This window comes from Penaeus chinensis, chromosome 14 (assembly GCF_019202785.1).
Source record: "Penaeus chinensis breed Huanghai No. 1 chromosome 14, ASM1920278v2, whole genome shotgun sequence".
Taxonomy (NCBI): domain Eukaryota; kingdom Metazoa; phylum Arthropoda; class Malacostraca; order Decapoda; family Penaeidae; genus Penaeus; species Penaeus chinensis.
The window spans coordinates 16,582,008-16,597,007 of record NC_061832.1 but is presented as its reverse complement, the minus strand read 5'-3'; the positions used below and the strand labels follow the sequence as shown (position 1 = coordinate 16,597,007).

The window sequence follows — 15,000 nt, the reverse complement described above, 5'->3', positions numbered from 1 at the left end:
AATAATGATACTCTATACATAAAAATGGCAAAAGCATTTTGTTCCTTTATATAGGCTATACATTTTGAATACGGTTGATAATTTGTCTATGATTACAGTATTCAAATAATTTTGTAAAGGTATTAATACTCCATGTCCGAACAAATCCCAGAAAATACGCAAAAATATTATTACAAGTTTCTATTACCTATTTTCACATGCTTAAAAGAATCTAATGAGCCAAATTTAGCTTAAGACGAGACCAAATTGATAAAGGTTAGACTCTCATGCATTGTAAGGAAGTTAGTGCTATAAAATTAACTAGGCAGACGTAGAAAATGAAAATTATGGTCATTAGGAAAATAGATTTAGACGAAAACTCTTAAATATATCAACATTAAATCATTTGCGTGGGTAAGGTTGTGTATATTGGCATTGACAGATAGATAGAGAAAGATTTTAAAAAAAGTGTGTAGAGAAATAGAGAGATAAGTATAGATATAGATATAGATGATATAAGGTATATAAATAGAGAGAGAAAATGCGTATAGAAATAGAGAGAGAAGTATAGATATAGATAGATATATATAGAGAGAGAGAGTCTTGGGATTTATCTTAATTTGTGACAGACTTATCTATTTTTTTTTTTTTTTTTCTGACTCGCGTGCTGTCTATTTTCATTTTTCACTTTATGTAGACTATTTCAAGTATTTTCTCGTTCTTTCTCATCTTCCCCTTTTTCTAATCATATTTATTGATTTATGCTTCATATCACTTGTTTTAGGATCAAATCAAAATCTTTTTTTTTTCATTAGAATATCTTTATTCGATGGTCAACAAGTAATAATTGTGGTATAGAAACGGTATGATAAGTACCCCGAGATGGAATAAAAAATATATTCAATCTGAGGCAATAAAAAAAAAAAAGATTTTTTTGTAAGACATTTTTTTGTATTTTTTTGTTTAAACCTATTGGATCAAAACCTTATACATATAGAAAATGGACTCTCCCTCGCGAGAACAGAAAACGGGAATCGGGAATCACTGAGTTAACAGAGATGGTGTATCAGGTTAACAATCCACAAACTCGCCCTTAAACTATCCTATCGTAAAGCTCATTCTTCCCTAACAACTAGACTAGAGCTGCCACCGCGCGCTAGACTGAATTGATGTCGCGAGTTTGTTTTTCCTTCTTTAGAATTTTGTGATCTAGAAATTTTTTTTTTTTTTTTTTTTTTTGCTAAAGCTGGTTTCTTTGTTGATTTAGCTTCATGTTTTTTTTGTCAAATCTAATATGTAAACTTGTGCGGAACATTTTTTTTTATAATTATTCTGTAAGACGTAGATATATCAGCCAGTTGTGAAAGCCAGTGAACACTCATAAATGTATTACCATTATGCAAATCGCAAATAAAAAAACACAGACCAGTATTGAAAAAAGGGGGGTTTAGGAGGGAAGAGAGAGGGGGGGGAGGACTTAAAACAAAAACCATTAAAAACAAAAACAAAAAAAAACTCCAGAAACAAAAGAACAAAAACGGCCTAACAAATACAACAGACTCCAAAAAAACAAAGACAAGAATCGACCAAAATCGGGTAAGGAAGCTATTTAAATACTTATATTAACTACCGCGGCCAAAAAAAAAACAAAAAAACGGCTCTTAGGTTGCGAAAGGGAGGGGGGGGTGGGGGGGAGTGGCCACAACACCCTCTTCACCAGTAAGGGGGGCGTGGCCGAAGGGGGGGTATGGGCGGGGCAAAGGGACCTAAAGTGTAATTTTTTTTTGTTTTTGTTATATATGTATATATTCTTGTATATTCTTATGTTCTTTTTATTTCTGATTCACGATGATGACGGAATGTGTTTCTTTGCAGTGTTTAAGGATGGTCTATGTGCAGTTTAAGAAATAAGAGGGTAAAAATGCTTTTAAATAATGACACGAACACTGTGTCAGATGAAATGTCATGTCATTTTCCTCTTAATTCTTCATCTTTCTCTTGGGGGGGGGCGGCAAGGGGGGGGGGGTTAAGCTGGGTAACTGATCTAAAAAATAAAATTAAGAAATGAAAAATAAATACATAGGTAATTTACATCAATTCCCTCTCATAATCTAAATAATCACAAGTTACATTTGTGCATTTTTCGATAAACCGAGAGGAAATATACTGCACAATAATCTGCTTGACAACAATTTTTTAAAAAATGTGAATGCTAATGGCAACAAAAATAAACAAAATTCTCGGTAAAAAAAAACACACACACGATCAGATTGACATTCACTCTAACTTCACTATCCCTCGGTGTCTCTCTCTTAAATACTTTCTTACTTAGCTTTTCTTTTAACTTTCTGTTGATATATCTACTTTTGGTTGTTGTTGTTTTATTCTATTTGTTGTTATGAATTGTTTTGATAAATCACTCAGGCTCTTTCACTTTCTTTCTCTCTCTCTCTCTCACTCTCTCTCTCTCTCTCTCTCTCTCTCTCTCTCTCTCTCTCTCTCTCTCTCTCTCTCTCTCTCTCTCTCTCTCTCATACACCTATTTATCATCATCTTTTGTTCAGTCATCTGAATTGTTACATTTTTTGAAAACATGAATTCTTTAAACGCACTTAGAATAAGTAAAATTTCTAGATCATTCCTTTTTTATACTCGCGAACAGTATCGTGTATTAATCTGGTTTTGCTAAATATATTAGTCATATATCGATTTATACAGGCATTATGGAGCATAAATATACATAAAAACTCATAATATACACAATTTCTGGTTGGTGAAGTAACAAAAAAATAACATCCAGGCAGGACAGGGAATCAAATGGTACAATCAACAGTCGACCCGCGTGAACCCGATGCTCAGTTGTTATTTATTCACTCAATTCTCTTACACATGTCGCACTTTCCAAACGTTTATAGTGATTGCTGGGAATATCATCCAATCATTCCTTTGCAAATCAGCATCACGTTTTGACGATATTCCTAAAGGCACCAGAAGTGACAATATATATATATATATATATATATATATATATATATATATATATACATATATATATATATATATAGTGTCAATTTATTGCTACAACAAGAACACAAAATTGCCTAACATAATGTGTGATCAACACACTGGTAGAGAACACTTCAACTATGGCAGTAAGATCATAATAATAAAAAAACGGCACACATAGGAATCATAGAGAGATAAAAATCCAAGAGTTCACACGGGGGAATTGAACAAATATATTTATAATAACGGTCAAGTATCATGAACATCACGAACGACCCAGCATAGGGAACATCAACAACACATGGAACAAAGTTGAACACCGGGTCCAGCGTTGGGTCGACGGCAATCTGGAACGACCGACCAGTTAGTTTCTATCACAAACTTGGCAGATCTATTGCTGTAATATTTACTGTAATTTGTCAGTTTGTGTCGAGGCCGAATAATCTTAACCTTTATGGGAACACATCACTACGTTATAGTATTATTATTATTATTATTGTTGTTTTTTTATTCCTTTTTGTTTATACCATTCCGTCTTATTGTTTGTTTGCCTTTTTGCCTCGAATCAGAAATGGAAAGGAAATAAAATACATGGATTAATGATATGTCTACATAAAGGGTCAAAATAACTGACCATGGCACAACATTTGTACCTGAGAAGTTATTATACGAAGTCATTTTTTATTTTTTTTTATACAAAATTACGGCCCAGAATATCACCCAATTCTCGCATCTCTGCAATTATTCCAGAATACTGCAGGTTAACCAATGACAAAAATGTAATAATTTTAAGCCTCAACGTTCATGTGATAATGCCAATAGATTTAAAGCTTTGAATATGCATACAGGGGAAAAAAAGATATAAATACGTGTGTTTCTGTTTACATTCCTTAGATTTCTGTTAAATTTCCCAAAAGAAGGGTTCATTTCGGACCTTATTTTCTTTTTCTTCAAGAGCATTAGTTGTTTATTCGCTTCTCCAGATGAGGTTATGAAAGACACAAACACTTAACGAACGTGATGTTACGTTGTCACCACTTGAGTATCTCCAGAGTGTAAGGCGTCCACCGCTTTTGGTTTTGAGTAGTCACCCCTTGAAAAGCACATTTCTCTCGTTGAATGCATGACAGAAAATTGGATTTGACGGGTAAACTACAGAAGACTGGAAGAGACACTTAAATGTCCTTGCTGGTATTTTGTTTGTTTTCGGAATTTGATAATTGTCTTGTTGCATATATAACAATATTGAAAACACTGTTTAACCGATTTCACAGGGTAATATTTGATGATTTTCTTCAACAGACTGTAAATTACTAGTTGTTTTTGCTTGTTATTTTTTAAGACTGTAGTAAGGTCTTCAAACAGTCGATGACTCTACTCTTCACACGATGTCGAATTTCTCTCTTCCAGTTACTCAATAATAACAAGATTTGTTTTTTTCGTATCCGAAACGTTTTTTTTTTTCTGAGAAATACCCAAGGGCAGACTTGATGGGGGAGGAGGGAGGTTGTTGAAAGGGGGAACAACATCACGTTAGGGATAGAAAAGGCACGGAGATGAAGAGAGGAAGAGGAGAGATACGTAATGAGAGAGAGAGAGAGAGAGAGAGAGAGAGAGAGAGAGAGAGAGAGAGAGAGAGAGAGAGAGAGAGAGAGAGAGAGAGAGAGAGAGAGAGAGAGAGAGAGAGACGCAGTTGTGTTTGTCTGACGAAGGAGAGATCCTAGTGAGTTAGGGAGGGGGAGGAGGGAGGGGACGGAAGGAGGGGCAAAAAGTGTCACGAGATAAACACTCGTCGGTGCTCTTGGCTGAGCGGGAGGGAGACTTGACACTTATCGGTGATATTAAACTTGTATGTACAGAGTAACTATGTCAAACTATTTTTTTATACATGGAAGTCCTCATCTCCTCATCAAGGTGTGAGGTTCCCGTTCACAGAACAACCTCTTTGGACCACGAAAAAAGGACATATTATTTTCCCCGAAAGAAGGAGTGATGAGAAGGTGTGTGTGAGGGGAAAAATGCGAAAAAGAGGTAAGAAGGAAAGACATTCCATTCAGGGTAAAATGCATTATATAGAAAACGAATGGATGTTAGAGGGAAAATAGGGAAAAAGGGGAGAGAGATAGGAGAATAATTAATTCATTATTTTCCCTCTTGGTATAACTTAAAAGTTCATCCCGATTCACTCTTGGTGGCGAGCGTATAAAGAGGGAATATGGTAGAGGAAGGAGGGAGGAGGAGGAGGAGGAGGAGGAGGAGGGGGGGGGGATAAAAGGGGCCACGCGTCACCCGTTCACGAGGGAGGAAATCAGACCTGAAGCTTTCAGATTTCAGGGGAGAGATTTCATTGCTTTGCGACTTCGTGAGAGTCCACATGCCCCCTTTTCTCATCAAGCTTCGGTGTTCACGTCTGGGTCGGCGGAGAGAGGGCGAGCAGCCTGTGCTCTCTGGCTAATGAGTAGAGGATCTTGTACTTTGTGCGTCACAACCTGGGGTCGAAAGGAGGAGGGGGAGAAGTAGGAAGAAAGGGAGGAGGAGGAGGAGGAGGAGGAAGAGAAGATGGAAAACGAGGAGGAGGAGGGGTCTGCAGCCACCACCCACAAGCAGCCCGTCTTATGAGAGAAGTGTAAATGCCCAGGTAGGCTGAGGTGGCGGAGCGCCGCCCGCGCGCGAGGGTCGGGTTAGGGGCGCGGAGGAGGTCAAGCGGTGGTCGGGGGTGGGGGGGCCGCGGGCCAGGTGGTGGGGGAAGGCGGGGTGACGAGGGTCGTTGTAGCCGTCCAGCGGAACTCCCCCCTCCTGCAGCTGGCCGGGGAGATAGTCCTTCCAGCTGCGGAAGAGGTAGCGGGTGAACTTGCGCAGCTGACGGAACTTGCAGTAGGTGGCGCCCTCGGCCGACTCCACCTGCTGCGTCTGGATGAGGAGGCCGCGCTCGCGCAGCGTCTGCTCCAGCTTCTCACGCACCGACGACTTCTTGGAGCGGCGCTTCCTCTTGGGTGAGTCCTCCATGGGCGGCGCCAGCATGGGCGGCTGCATCCCCCGCTCCAGCGTGCCCACGGGCGAGGTGGTGGCGCTGCCCAGCCCCGACAGGCTGCACGTGTCCTCCGTGTCGCTCTCCAGCCGGATCTTCTTGACGTCCGTCTCGCACTTCGTGATGTTGTCGAGCAGCTTGCCCGAGAGCTTGACGTGCGCCGCCGCCGCCCGCGAGTCCCTGGCCACGCCGCGCTCGCCGCCGCTGAAGTAGCGCAGCGTCCCGCCCGCGTCCACGCTCACCATCTTCTTCTCCTCCAGAATGGGGTTGGGGCCGCCCGTGAACTTGAACTTGCAGATGCTCACCTCCGTGCTCGGGTCGGCCGGTGGGATGAACAGCGCCGAGCGCTTCCTGCGCGCTCCCCCGCCGGCGCCGCGGGCGCTGCCGCCGCGCCCCCGCTCCTTCAGCAGGGTCTCCTGCGGCGAGAGTCTCTCCCGGGCGGCCTCCTCCAGGCGCTGCTGCAGCGACTCCTTGAGGAGCGCGTGCACGTGGCGGTGGTGGTGTCCCGGCGGCAGCGGCGACGCGGGCGGGACGGGCGACGGCGAGTGCGGCGACTGCGGGCACCCCATCAGGTGCGGCGAGAGGCGCATGCGGGGCGAGGCGAGGGGCGGCGGCGGCGACATGTGCGGGAAGGCGGGCGGCGACAGCGACGGCAGGTGCGACGACTGCGAGCACAACGACGGCGTGGACTGGCCCGAGCTGAGGCCGTCCTCCGTCTTGAGGCGGTAGTCGTGCAGCCAGTGCGAGGGCACGCCCAGCCGCCCGCCCGCCGCCCACGCCACGCCGTCGGGGGAGCACATCTCGCCGCCCCGCGAGGCCTCCTCCTCCTCGATGACGGAGGGCGGCTCCAGCTTGATCCGGGGAAGGTCGACCTGGCCGCGCGCCTGCACCTGCTCGGGCTCGCACTTGAAGGGGCGGTCGCGCACGCACAGGTTGAGCGGCTCGCTCTGGTCCTGCGCCTCGGCGGCGGCCAGCGCGGACTGCAGCAGGCTGTAGCTGCGGGAGCGCGCCAAGGACTCCTGCTCCATGGGGCTGTAGCGGCGGGCCGCCTCCTCCTCCTGCTGCTGCTGCTGCTGCTGCTCTAACTGCTGCTGCAAGTGGTGCAGAGAATAGTCCGGGTGTTGCATGGCCACTTGCTCATGCATGGCCCCGGCGACGCCCAGGCCAGCGCCATGTATGCCATAGTTCTTGGAGATGAGGTGCGTGATGTCGGCCTTCTTGGGCTTCCTGCCCCGCCGCGGCCGCGCGTCCAGCAGCATCTCGCCCATATACGGCAGCTGCTCTTCCTGGGCGGCCGCTCCGGGGCTGGGCGGGCTGCGCGCCCCTTGCTGGCTGGCCAGCATGATGGAGGGCACGGACTGGGCGCGGGCCAAGGCCACATGCTGCAGCGCCGCCTGCTGCAGGTGCGGCCGCGTCAGCAGGTCTCTGAGCAGCGCCTCCGTGGCCCCCGCCCCCGCCTCGTGGATGGTGATCGGCCTGGAGTTGCGCTGCGCACGCCCGCGCCCGCGCCCGCCGCGCCGGGGCACGCCCCCCTGCAGCCCCCCCTCGGGCGCATCCCTCGCGGGGGCGGGCTCGGGGCCCAGGGCCTCGCGCGGGTGGCGGGCCGTGGTGGGCGTGCAGGCGGGCGAGGAGTTGGCGGAGGCGGCGGCCGCAGCGCGCTGCTCCTGACGGAGGCTGGCTTCGTAGTGGTCAAGGTACTCCGGCGGGAGCGCCTGGTGGTGGAACTTCAGCTTGAACAGTCGCTGCCGCCGGCGGCCCCTGCGGAGGGAAAAGGCGTCAGTCTCGGGAAGCAAAGGTGGGGAGCAATAGAAGCAACAAGGACAGGGCTTAACTATCGGCGAGGATGCAACAGCCGCGATGAGGCTGATGTTGCATTTGCAACTGACAAATCGTTTATCTCATATTCGTGCCTTCCGTTTTCTTATCATGATTACAGTTAGGTATCCCTCCCGTTTCCATTAGAATCAGTACCATTATCAGACGCTAACATTATCATTGGCCTTAACATTAACATCGTCATCAACATCAGTAGTAGTAATACTAATATTAGAAGTTGCTCTAGTTCATACTGAAGCTGTGTTGGTATAAATGCTATAAACATAGCAGTGACAGTAGCTGCTCCTATTCCTCCTCCTCCTCCTCCTCCTCCTCCTCCTCCTTCTCTTCTTCTTCTTCCTCCTCCTCCTCATCATCATCATCATCATCCCCCTCCCCTCCTCTCCTCCTCCTCCTCCTCCTCCTCCTCCTCCTCCTCCTCCTCCTCCTCCTCCTCCTCCTCCTCCACCTCCTCCTCCTCCTCCTCCTCCTCCTCCTCCTTAATCATCTTCATCCCGATCAGCATTTCCGGTCACATTCAATCCCCCCCTCCCCCCCTCCCCCCTCCCCCCTTGTGTTCCTCATTAAATGCCAACTTCATTAACAAAAAAAAAAAAAAAAAAAAAAAAGGTATAAATATCTTGCTAATTCGTGCCGTGTATTTCGCGTCCATGAAACTTTATGTATGATACACAAGCCTCTTTTTTTGGAACGAGGCAGAAGAACCGGTTATACAATGGCGGTGATACAATCTTTGTGACACGAGCACGCGAGATATAGAAATGTTTACGTGTATGAGACGGACGAGGATGATAGTGAAGATAGATCACGTGTGTGTGTGTGTGTGTGTGAATGTCTTCTCTTTGTCTCTCTGTATTTTGTCTGTTTGTTTGTTTGTCTGTCTGTCTGGCTGGCTGTTTGTCCTATCTGTCTGTCTGTCTGTCTGTATTTGTGTCTGTTTGTTTGTCTATCTTTCTGTCTGTCTGTCCTGTCTGTCTGTCTGGCTATTTGTCCTGTATGTCTATCTGTCTGTCTGTCTGTCTGTCTGTCTGTATGTATGTTTGTCCTGCCTATCTGTCCTGTTTGTCTGTCTGTCTGTCTGTCTGTCCTGTCTGTCTACTCCTTCCCCGCCCCTCCCCCTTCCCCCCGTCCACGCGCACACGCAAACCCAGGTCTCTTTATAAGAAAGCTAATGCGGGACAATTTCCTTCGTTCATGTCTATAACGAGGACAGACTTCCCTCACCCCCCCCCCCTACTCCCTCCTCCTCCTCCCCTCCTCCCCCTCCTATCACCCCTCCTCCCTCTATTCCCCCCTCACCCTCCTACATCCTCCCCCCCTACCCCCATACCCCATACCCCCCCCTCCCATACCCCAGAACGACCAGGACTTTCATCTCGCCGGGAACGAGTTTCGCCCAGGAGCCGAAAGCCTGAAAGGATTTGAGTGAACCGCTTACTTGGGACATCTGAAGCCTTTCGTGGGGGAGGGGGGGCGCGACCTTAGAGCATTGGCAAGCGGACGGAGGTTGGAGATTGGTGATTATAATTTTTTTTTTTTTTTTTTTTTTTTTTGGTGGAGGGGGAGGTGAGAGGTTTTGTTTGTTTGAGTGTGTTTATGTGTGTGTGTGTGTGTGTTGTTTCTGTTCTTGTATCTGCTTTCTCTCTCTCTTTCTCTCTCTCTCTCTCTCTCTCTCTCTCTCTCTCTCTTCCCCTTCCCCTTCCCCTTCCCCTTCCCCTCCAATTCCTTCATGCCCTTTTCCTCCCTCCCCTCTCTCTCTCCTCTATCCTCCCTCCCCTCCCCTCCCTCCCCCCCCCCCTTGCCCAAATCACATTCTCCATCCTTTCCTCTCTCTCCCTTTTTTGAACAAGCCCCATGAAGTCGAACAACTATATTTGCAACATAAATTGTATAACAACACACGGCCTCGCCCCTCTTCCTTCCCCTCCCCCCCCCCTCCCTCCCCCTGGTCCTTGTCTTCCCCTCCCCCCTCCCTTCCCCTCGTCCTTCCCTCCCGTCATCCCGTCCCCTCTTCACCCTTCCTTCCCCTCGTTCCCTCGTGCCCCTCCTCCTTCCCCCCCTCCCCCTTCCTTCCCCTCGTCCCCCCTTCTTCCCTCGCGCCCCCTCCCCTAACACCCTCCCTCCCCTCCCCTATGTGTCTCCGCCCCACACAGTGAAGGAGTTTCAGCGTCCCAAATACGGCACAGCTGATAACAGTGAATATTCCTATTTAAGGCAACGTAATATCAGTGGCTTCCCCAGATAGGTCAGTCCAACCGCCTCTCAGCCGATAAGGTCGTCGGCTCGCCCTTTCCACATGTGCGGATGGGCCTTACGTCCTGCCACGGGATGGGATTGCCTTCGTCCGTCTTTCGCAGAGGAGTGAGAGGGCCAAGGGCTGTTTATTATTAATCACTCTATATTGGAGGGCCATATAAGCAGGACGTCATAAGGCCAGGGATCCATTTGCACGACGTGTGTAAAGTTCGCGCAAAGTAAGGGCCCCGCGCGATGACGGGAGAAGCCATCTTGGTATTCGCGCCAGAGGGTCCCTCGAGGCTCGCGCGCTAGCCTTCGCGGTCGAAAAGAAGGCTCGTTCTTTAAGGCGGAAGTAATGGTCGTTCTTTAAGGCAAAAGGAATATGGTCGTTCTTTAAGGCGAAAGGAATATGGTCGTTCTTTAAGGCAAAAGGAATATGGTCGTTCTTTAAGGCAAAAGGAATATGGTCGTTATTTAAGGCAAAAGAAATGGTCGTTCTCTAAGGTGGAAATAATGGTCGTGTTTTTTTAAAGCGGAAATAATTGTTGTTCTTTAAGGCGAAAATAATGACCGTTCTTTAAGGCGAAAATTATAGTCGCTCTCTAAGGCGAATATAATGATTGTTTCTATAAGGAAGCACAGCCGTTTATTGGAATTCCTTCTGGAAACAAATAAATGAATTTCGGCGCAGATTGAGGTTAGCTAACGATCATCTTGATAGAACACTTTTTTTTCTTTTCTTTTCGTTTCTGTTAAGCCAGTTTTTATCTGTTCTTAATCTACCCACAAAGCCTTTTATAATACATATATTTACACATACAAACTAATAATGATAATGATATAAGGATATTACCAATAATAATTATGATAATGAAAAAAAAAATTTAGAATAGCACTTCATCTCAAAACCTAAAAGCACGATTCTTAAAGTACCCGAGGTCGCCGCCGTCGGAAATATTGAACAGGGTTGCCTTTTTCTTATTCGCACCTTCACTCGGGGGCGAATAAGATATTGAGGTGGAATTGATTATTTCTTTCTCTTGTTCTTCTTTTTCTTGCTCTTGTTGTTTGTTGTTGCTGTTGTTGATGATGATTTGTTTTTATTATTATTTTTATTATTTGTCTTCTCCGTATCTCTCTCTATCTCTCTCTATATATCTATCTGTCTGTCTATCTATCTATCTCTATCTATCTATCTATCTATCTACCTACCTACCTACCTATCTGTCTATCTATATATCTATCTATTTATCTATCTATCTATCTATCTATTTATCTATCTATCAATCCATCTCTCCCTCTCTCTCTCTCTCTCTCTCTCTCTCTCTCTCTCTCTCTCTCTCTCTCTCTCTCTCTCTCTCTCTCTCTCTCTCTCTCATCCATTCTTTTATCGTGTACTCATTTTAGTAAAGTTTGTTATCTTACCGATATTAATTCGTTGCGCATTCAGTTTGTCTTTTCTTTCCGGAAAAACCTGTTCCGTTCAGGTTAAATTACTTTGCATTCTTATAAATTCATGGACGCAATCAGTGACAAAATTATTAGAATTATCAGCTGACCACAACAGGGGATAAATTGAGAGAAAAGCAAGAGAGAGTGAGATTCATTGTCATACGCGTCATTTGCAACACAGATGCCGCAGTATATAATGTAGTTTTAACACTCTCTATCTATCTATCTATCTATCCATCTCTTTCTCTCTCTCTCTCTCTCTCTCTCTCTCTTTTTCTCTATCTATCTACCTATCTATCTATCTATCTATCTATCTATCTATCTATCTATCTATTTATCTATATATCTATATATCTAACTATTTATCTATATATCGATCTATCTATCCATCTCTTGCTCTCTCTCTCTCTCTCTCTCTCTCTCTCTCTCTCTCTCTCTCTCTCTCTCTCTCTCTCTCTCTCTCTCTCTCTCTCTCTCTCTCTCTCTCATAATGGAAACTGGTCATATGCCATGTTCATTGATGTATCATAGTATAAACAGAATATAAAACGACACACATAAAACAAAGTTTTAATAAAACATCAACCGATTCAAAGCTTAAGAACCAGAATGAAAAAAAAAAAAAAATAACAACACTAATAAAAAAAAAAAGTAAATGAATCCTAGCTTGCGGCACTGAGCAGAGAGATATCTATAACGTATCCAATAACAGATGAATATGCAAACTTTGCGCGGGAGAGACGGGAGAGAGTCCCAGTCCAAGTCTAGAGCGTATACAATATTCATCTCCCACCCATAACAATGAGTTAATTGCCTCCAAACATAGGGTTGTCGAGTCGTTAGCGTAATTACATCATGAGACAGCCACTCTCGCCTTACGGCCTCGGTTTTATAAGGGTCATATTCCCGCTAGTTGGCACTCGAGTAAAACCCTTAGGCGTTTGGATATATAAGGCGAGATTCTCCTAAAGTGAAAATCCGTCGTGTTAGGCACATTAAGATCTTTCATGAGGTGAGGGGGGGGGGGGGGGATAAGGTGAGGATAGAAGGTTGACTTTTTTTTTTTCAACGGTGTGAAAAGTAAAATTGGAATATTTTATTCTCTCTCTCTCTCTCTCTCTTTCTCTCTCTCTATCTATCTCTCTCTCTCTCACTCTCTCTCTCACTCTCTCTCTTATTCTCTCTCTCTCTCTCATTCACAAACACACACACACAAACACACACACAAACACACACACACACACACACACACACACATATGCACACACACAAACACATGCACACACACAAACACACACACACACACACACACATATGCACACACACAAACACATGCACACACACAAACACACACATTTAATTAAGCCAAAACATACCGTATTTGTTCATCACTAAAAATATATATTTCTATAACAGTTCAATCGACAGTTATTTGTCTTCTGGAGCCCCTTTGTATCTCGTTACAAATAACAGTTAAACGTATTTAGACCCATTTGTCTCACTCAGCGAAAACCATCATTACGTAGATTAATATCGATAATAGTTTCTTTTTTGCTGTTGTTATTTTTCATTTCGTATCATGCCCATTAATGATATACCCTGTAATGGTTTGCCTATGAATGAACACTCTATCGTATTAAAAACTTTGAGGATTCTGTTTATATAAAGACTATCGCGTTAACAGTGACTTTATCTTGCAAGGGTGAATGGATTTCGACTTGCTCCATTAAACAGAACATTGCCAATTAAGTTTGGTGAGGTAGTGCTATAAAAATACCGCCCCCCCCCCTCCCTCCCTCGACACACACACTATTTCAACTCCCCCCCCCCCCCCCTCCCGACACTTTGCCTCTACAAATCCTTCCTCCTTTTTTTCCTCTTCTTCTTTTGTTCTACCTTCTGTTCCGTTTTTTTTTTTCTTATTATTATTATCATTATTATTATTCCTCTTTCTCCTCCTCCTCCTCCTCCTCCACCTGTTCCTTCTTCTTCTTCTTCTTCTTCTTCTTCTTCTTCTTCTTCTTCGTCTTCATTTTCTACCTCTCCTCTTTCCCCTCCCCCTCTTTTTCCAACCCCAACTCCCTTCCCTTTTCCGCCTCGTCCATTCCCCAACATCTCTCCTCCCCTTCCCTCTCCCTACCCCCTTATCTCACATTCCCTCCCCACCACTGATCCCCCTTCCCCAACCCCCATCTTTTCCCCCTTCCTCATCCTTCCCTCTTCCACCCCTCCCCATTCTCCCTCTCTCGTGCCCCCAACATCTCTCCTGTCCTCCCTACCACCCCTCCTTCTCCCCCTCCCTCCCCCATTCTCTCTAACCCCCACCCCCTCCCCCATCTCCCCCACCCCCACCCTCACCCAGGCTAAACTAATTACCTTCACTTTAGTACCATATTAGTACAAGTATTTGCCTAAAACGAAGATTATTACTACGGAGAGTACTGAACATCGTGTTTTTTTAGTTGTTGCCGATGTGCTTGTGTTTGTTTTGTATTTGTTGGGGCTTGGGTGTGTGTTTGTTGTAGTTGTTTGGATTTTTAAGTGTTTGTTCTGTATCTGTTTGGGTCTGTAAGTATTTGTTTTGCGTTTGTTTGGGTGTGTTTGTTTTGTATATTTTACGTGTGTATCTTTTTTTTTTCTTTTTTGTAATTGACTCGTTTCGTGTGTTTTTGTCCTAAATTTCTTTGCGTTTGAGAAGTCTTTAGGTGATTTGCATATATATTTTTGTTTTGTTTACTTTGTTTTTGTTTTTTTGTTTCGTATTGTTTTGTACTTGTTTGTGTTTATGTTTTTGTTTTGTGTATAATGGGTTTTGTATGTTTAACAATTGCATGCGATTTGCATGTTTTTTGTTTTTTTTATTTGCTTGTTATTCTCAATGTGTTTGTTTCCGGTTTGTATGTAATAATTCTGAGTGTATAGTGTTTGTTTACGAGTGTCTGTATGTTTGCGAATGTTAGTTGTTAGTGTGTGCATTTGCATAAGTTAGTGGTCGACTAATTCATTCAAACGCATGGACATGAAATTTGCATATGTCTTTATATTGATTGGTGTCACATACAGTTTGATATGTAAAGGTAACATTTGTAATCAATGAGGATAAGGGTAATAATGATAAAGATTATAATGATAATGGTAATAATAAGGACAATAAAGAGTATATAATCTAAAGTGGATTTTCGTTGTTGTAGTTGTTTTTGCTGTTTTTCTTCTTCTTCTTCCATCCCACCTTCCTCTCCTTCTCTCCACCCCCTCCTCTCTCTCTATCCATCCCCCTCCCCCTCTCTCCACCCCCTCCATTCTCTCTATCCATCCCCCTCCCTCCCCCTCTCCATCCCCCTCCCCCTCTCTCCACCCCCTCCCCCTCTCTCCACCCCCCTCCCTCTCCCTCTCCACCCTCTCCCCTCCCCACTCTCTATCCACCCCCTCCCCCTTTTCATCCCCCCTCCCCTCTCTCTATCC

General features: G+C 45.1%; 1 protein-coding gene across 1 annotated transcript; it reads right to left on the bottom strand.

The window, feature by feature from the left end:
* Positions 1 to 778: 778 nt before the first annotated feature.
* LOC125032364 lies at positions 779 to 9,295 on the bottom strand. The gene is made up of 2 exons (XM_047623459.1): positions 9,201 to 9,295; positions 779 to 7,893 (listed from the first exon to the last, which is right to left on the bottom strand). The coding sequence occupies exons 1-2, from the start codon at positions 9,293 to 9,295 to the stop codon at positions 5,598 to 5,600; spliced, it is 2,391 nt and encodes a 796-aa protein (XP_047479415.1). The 3' UTR covers positions 779 to 5,597.
* Between the last annotated feature and the right edge of the window lie 5,705 nt (positions 9,296 to 15,000).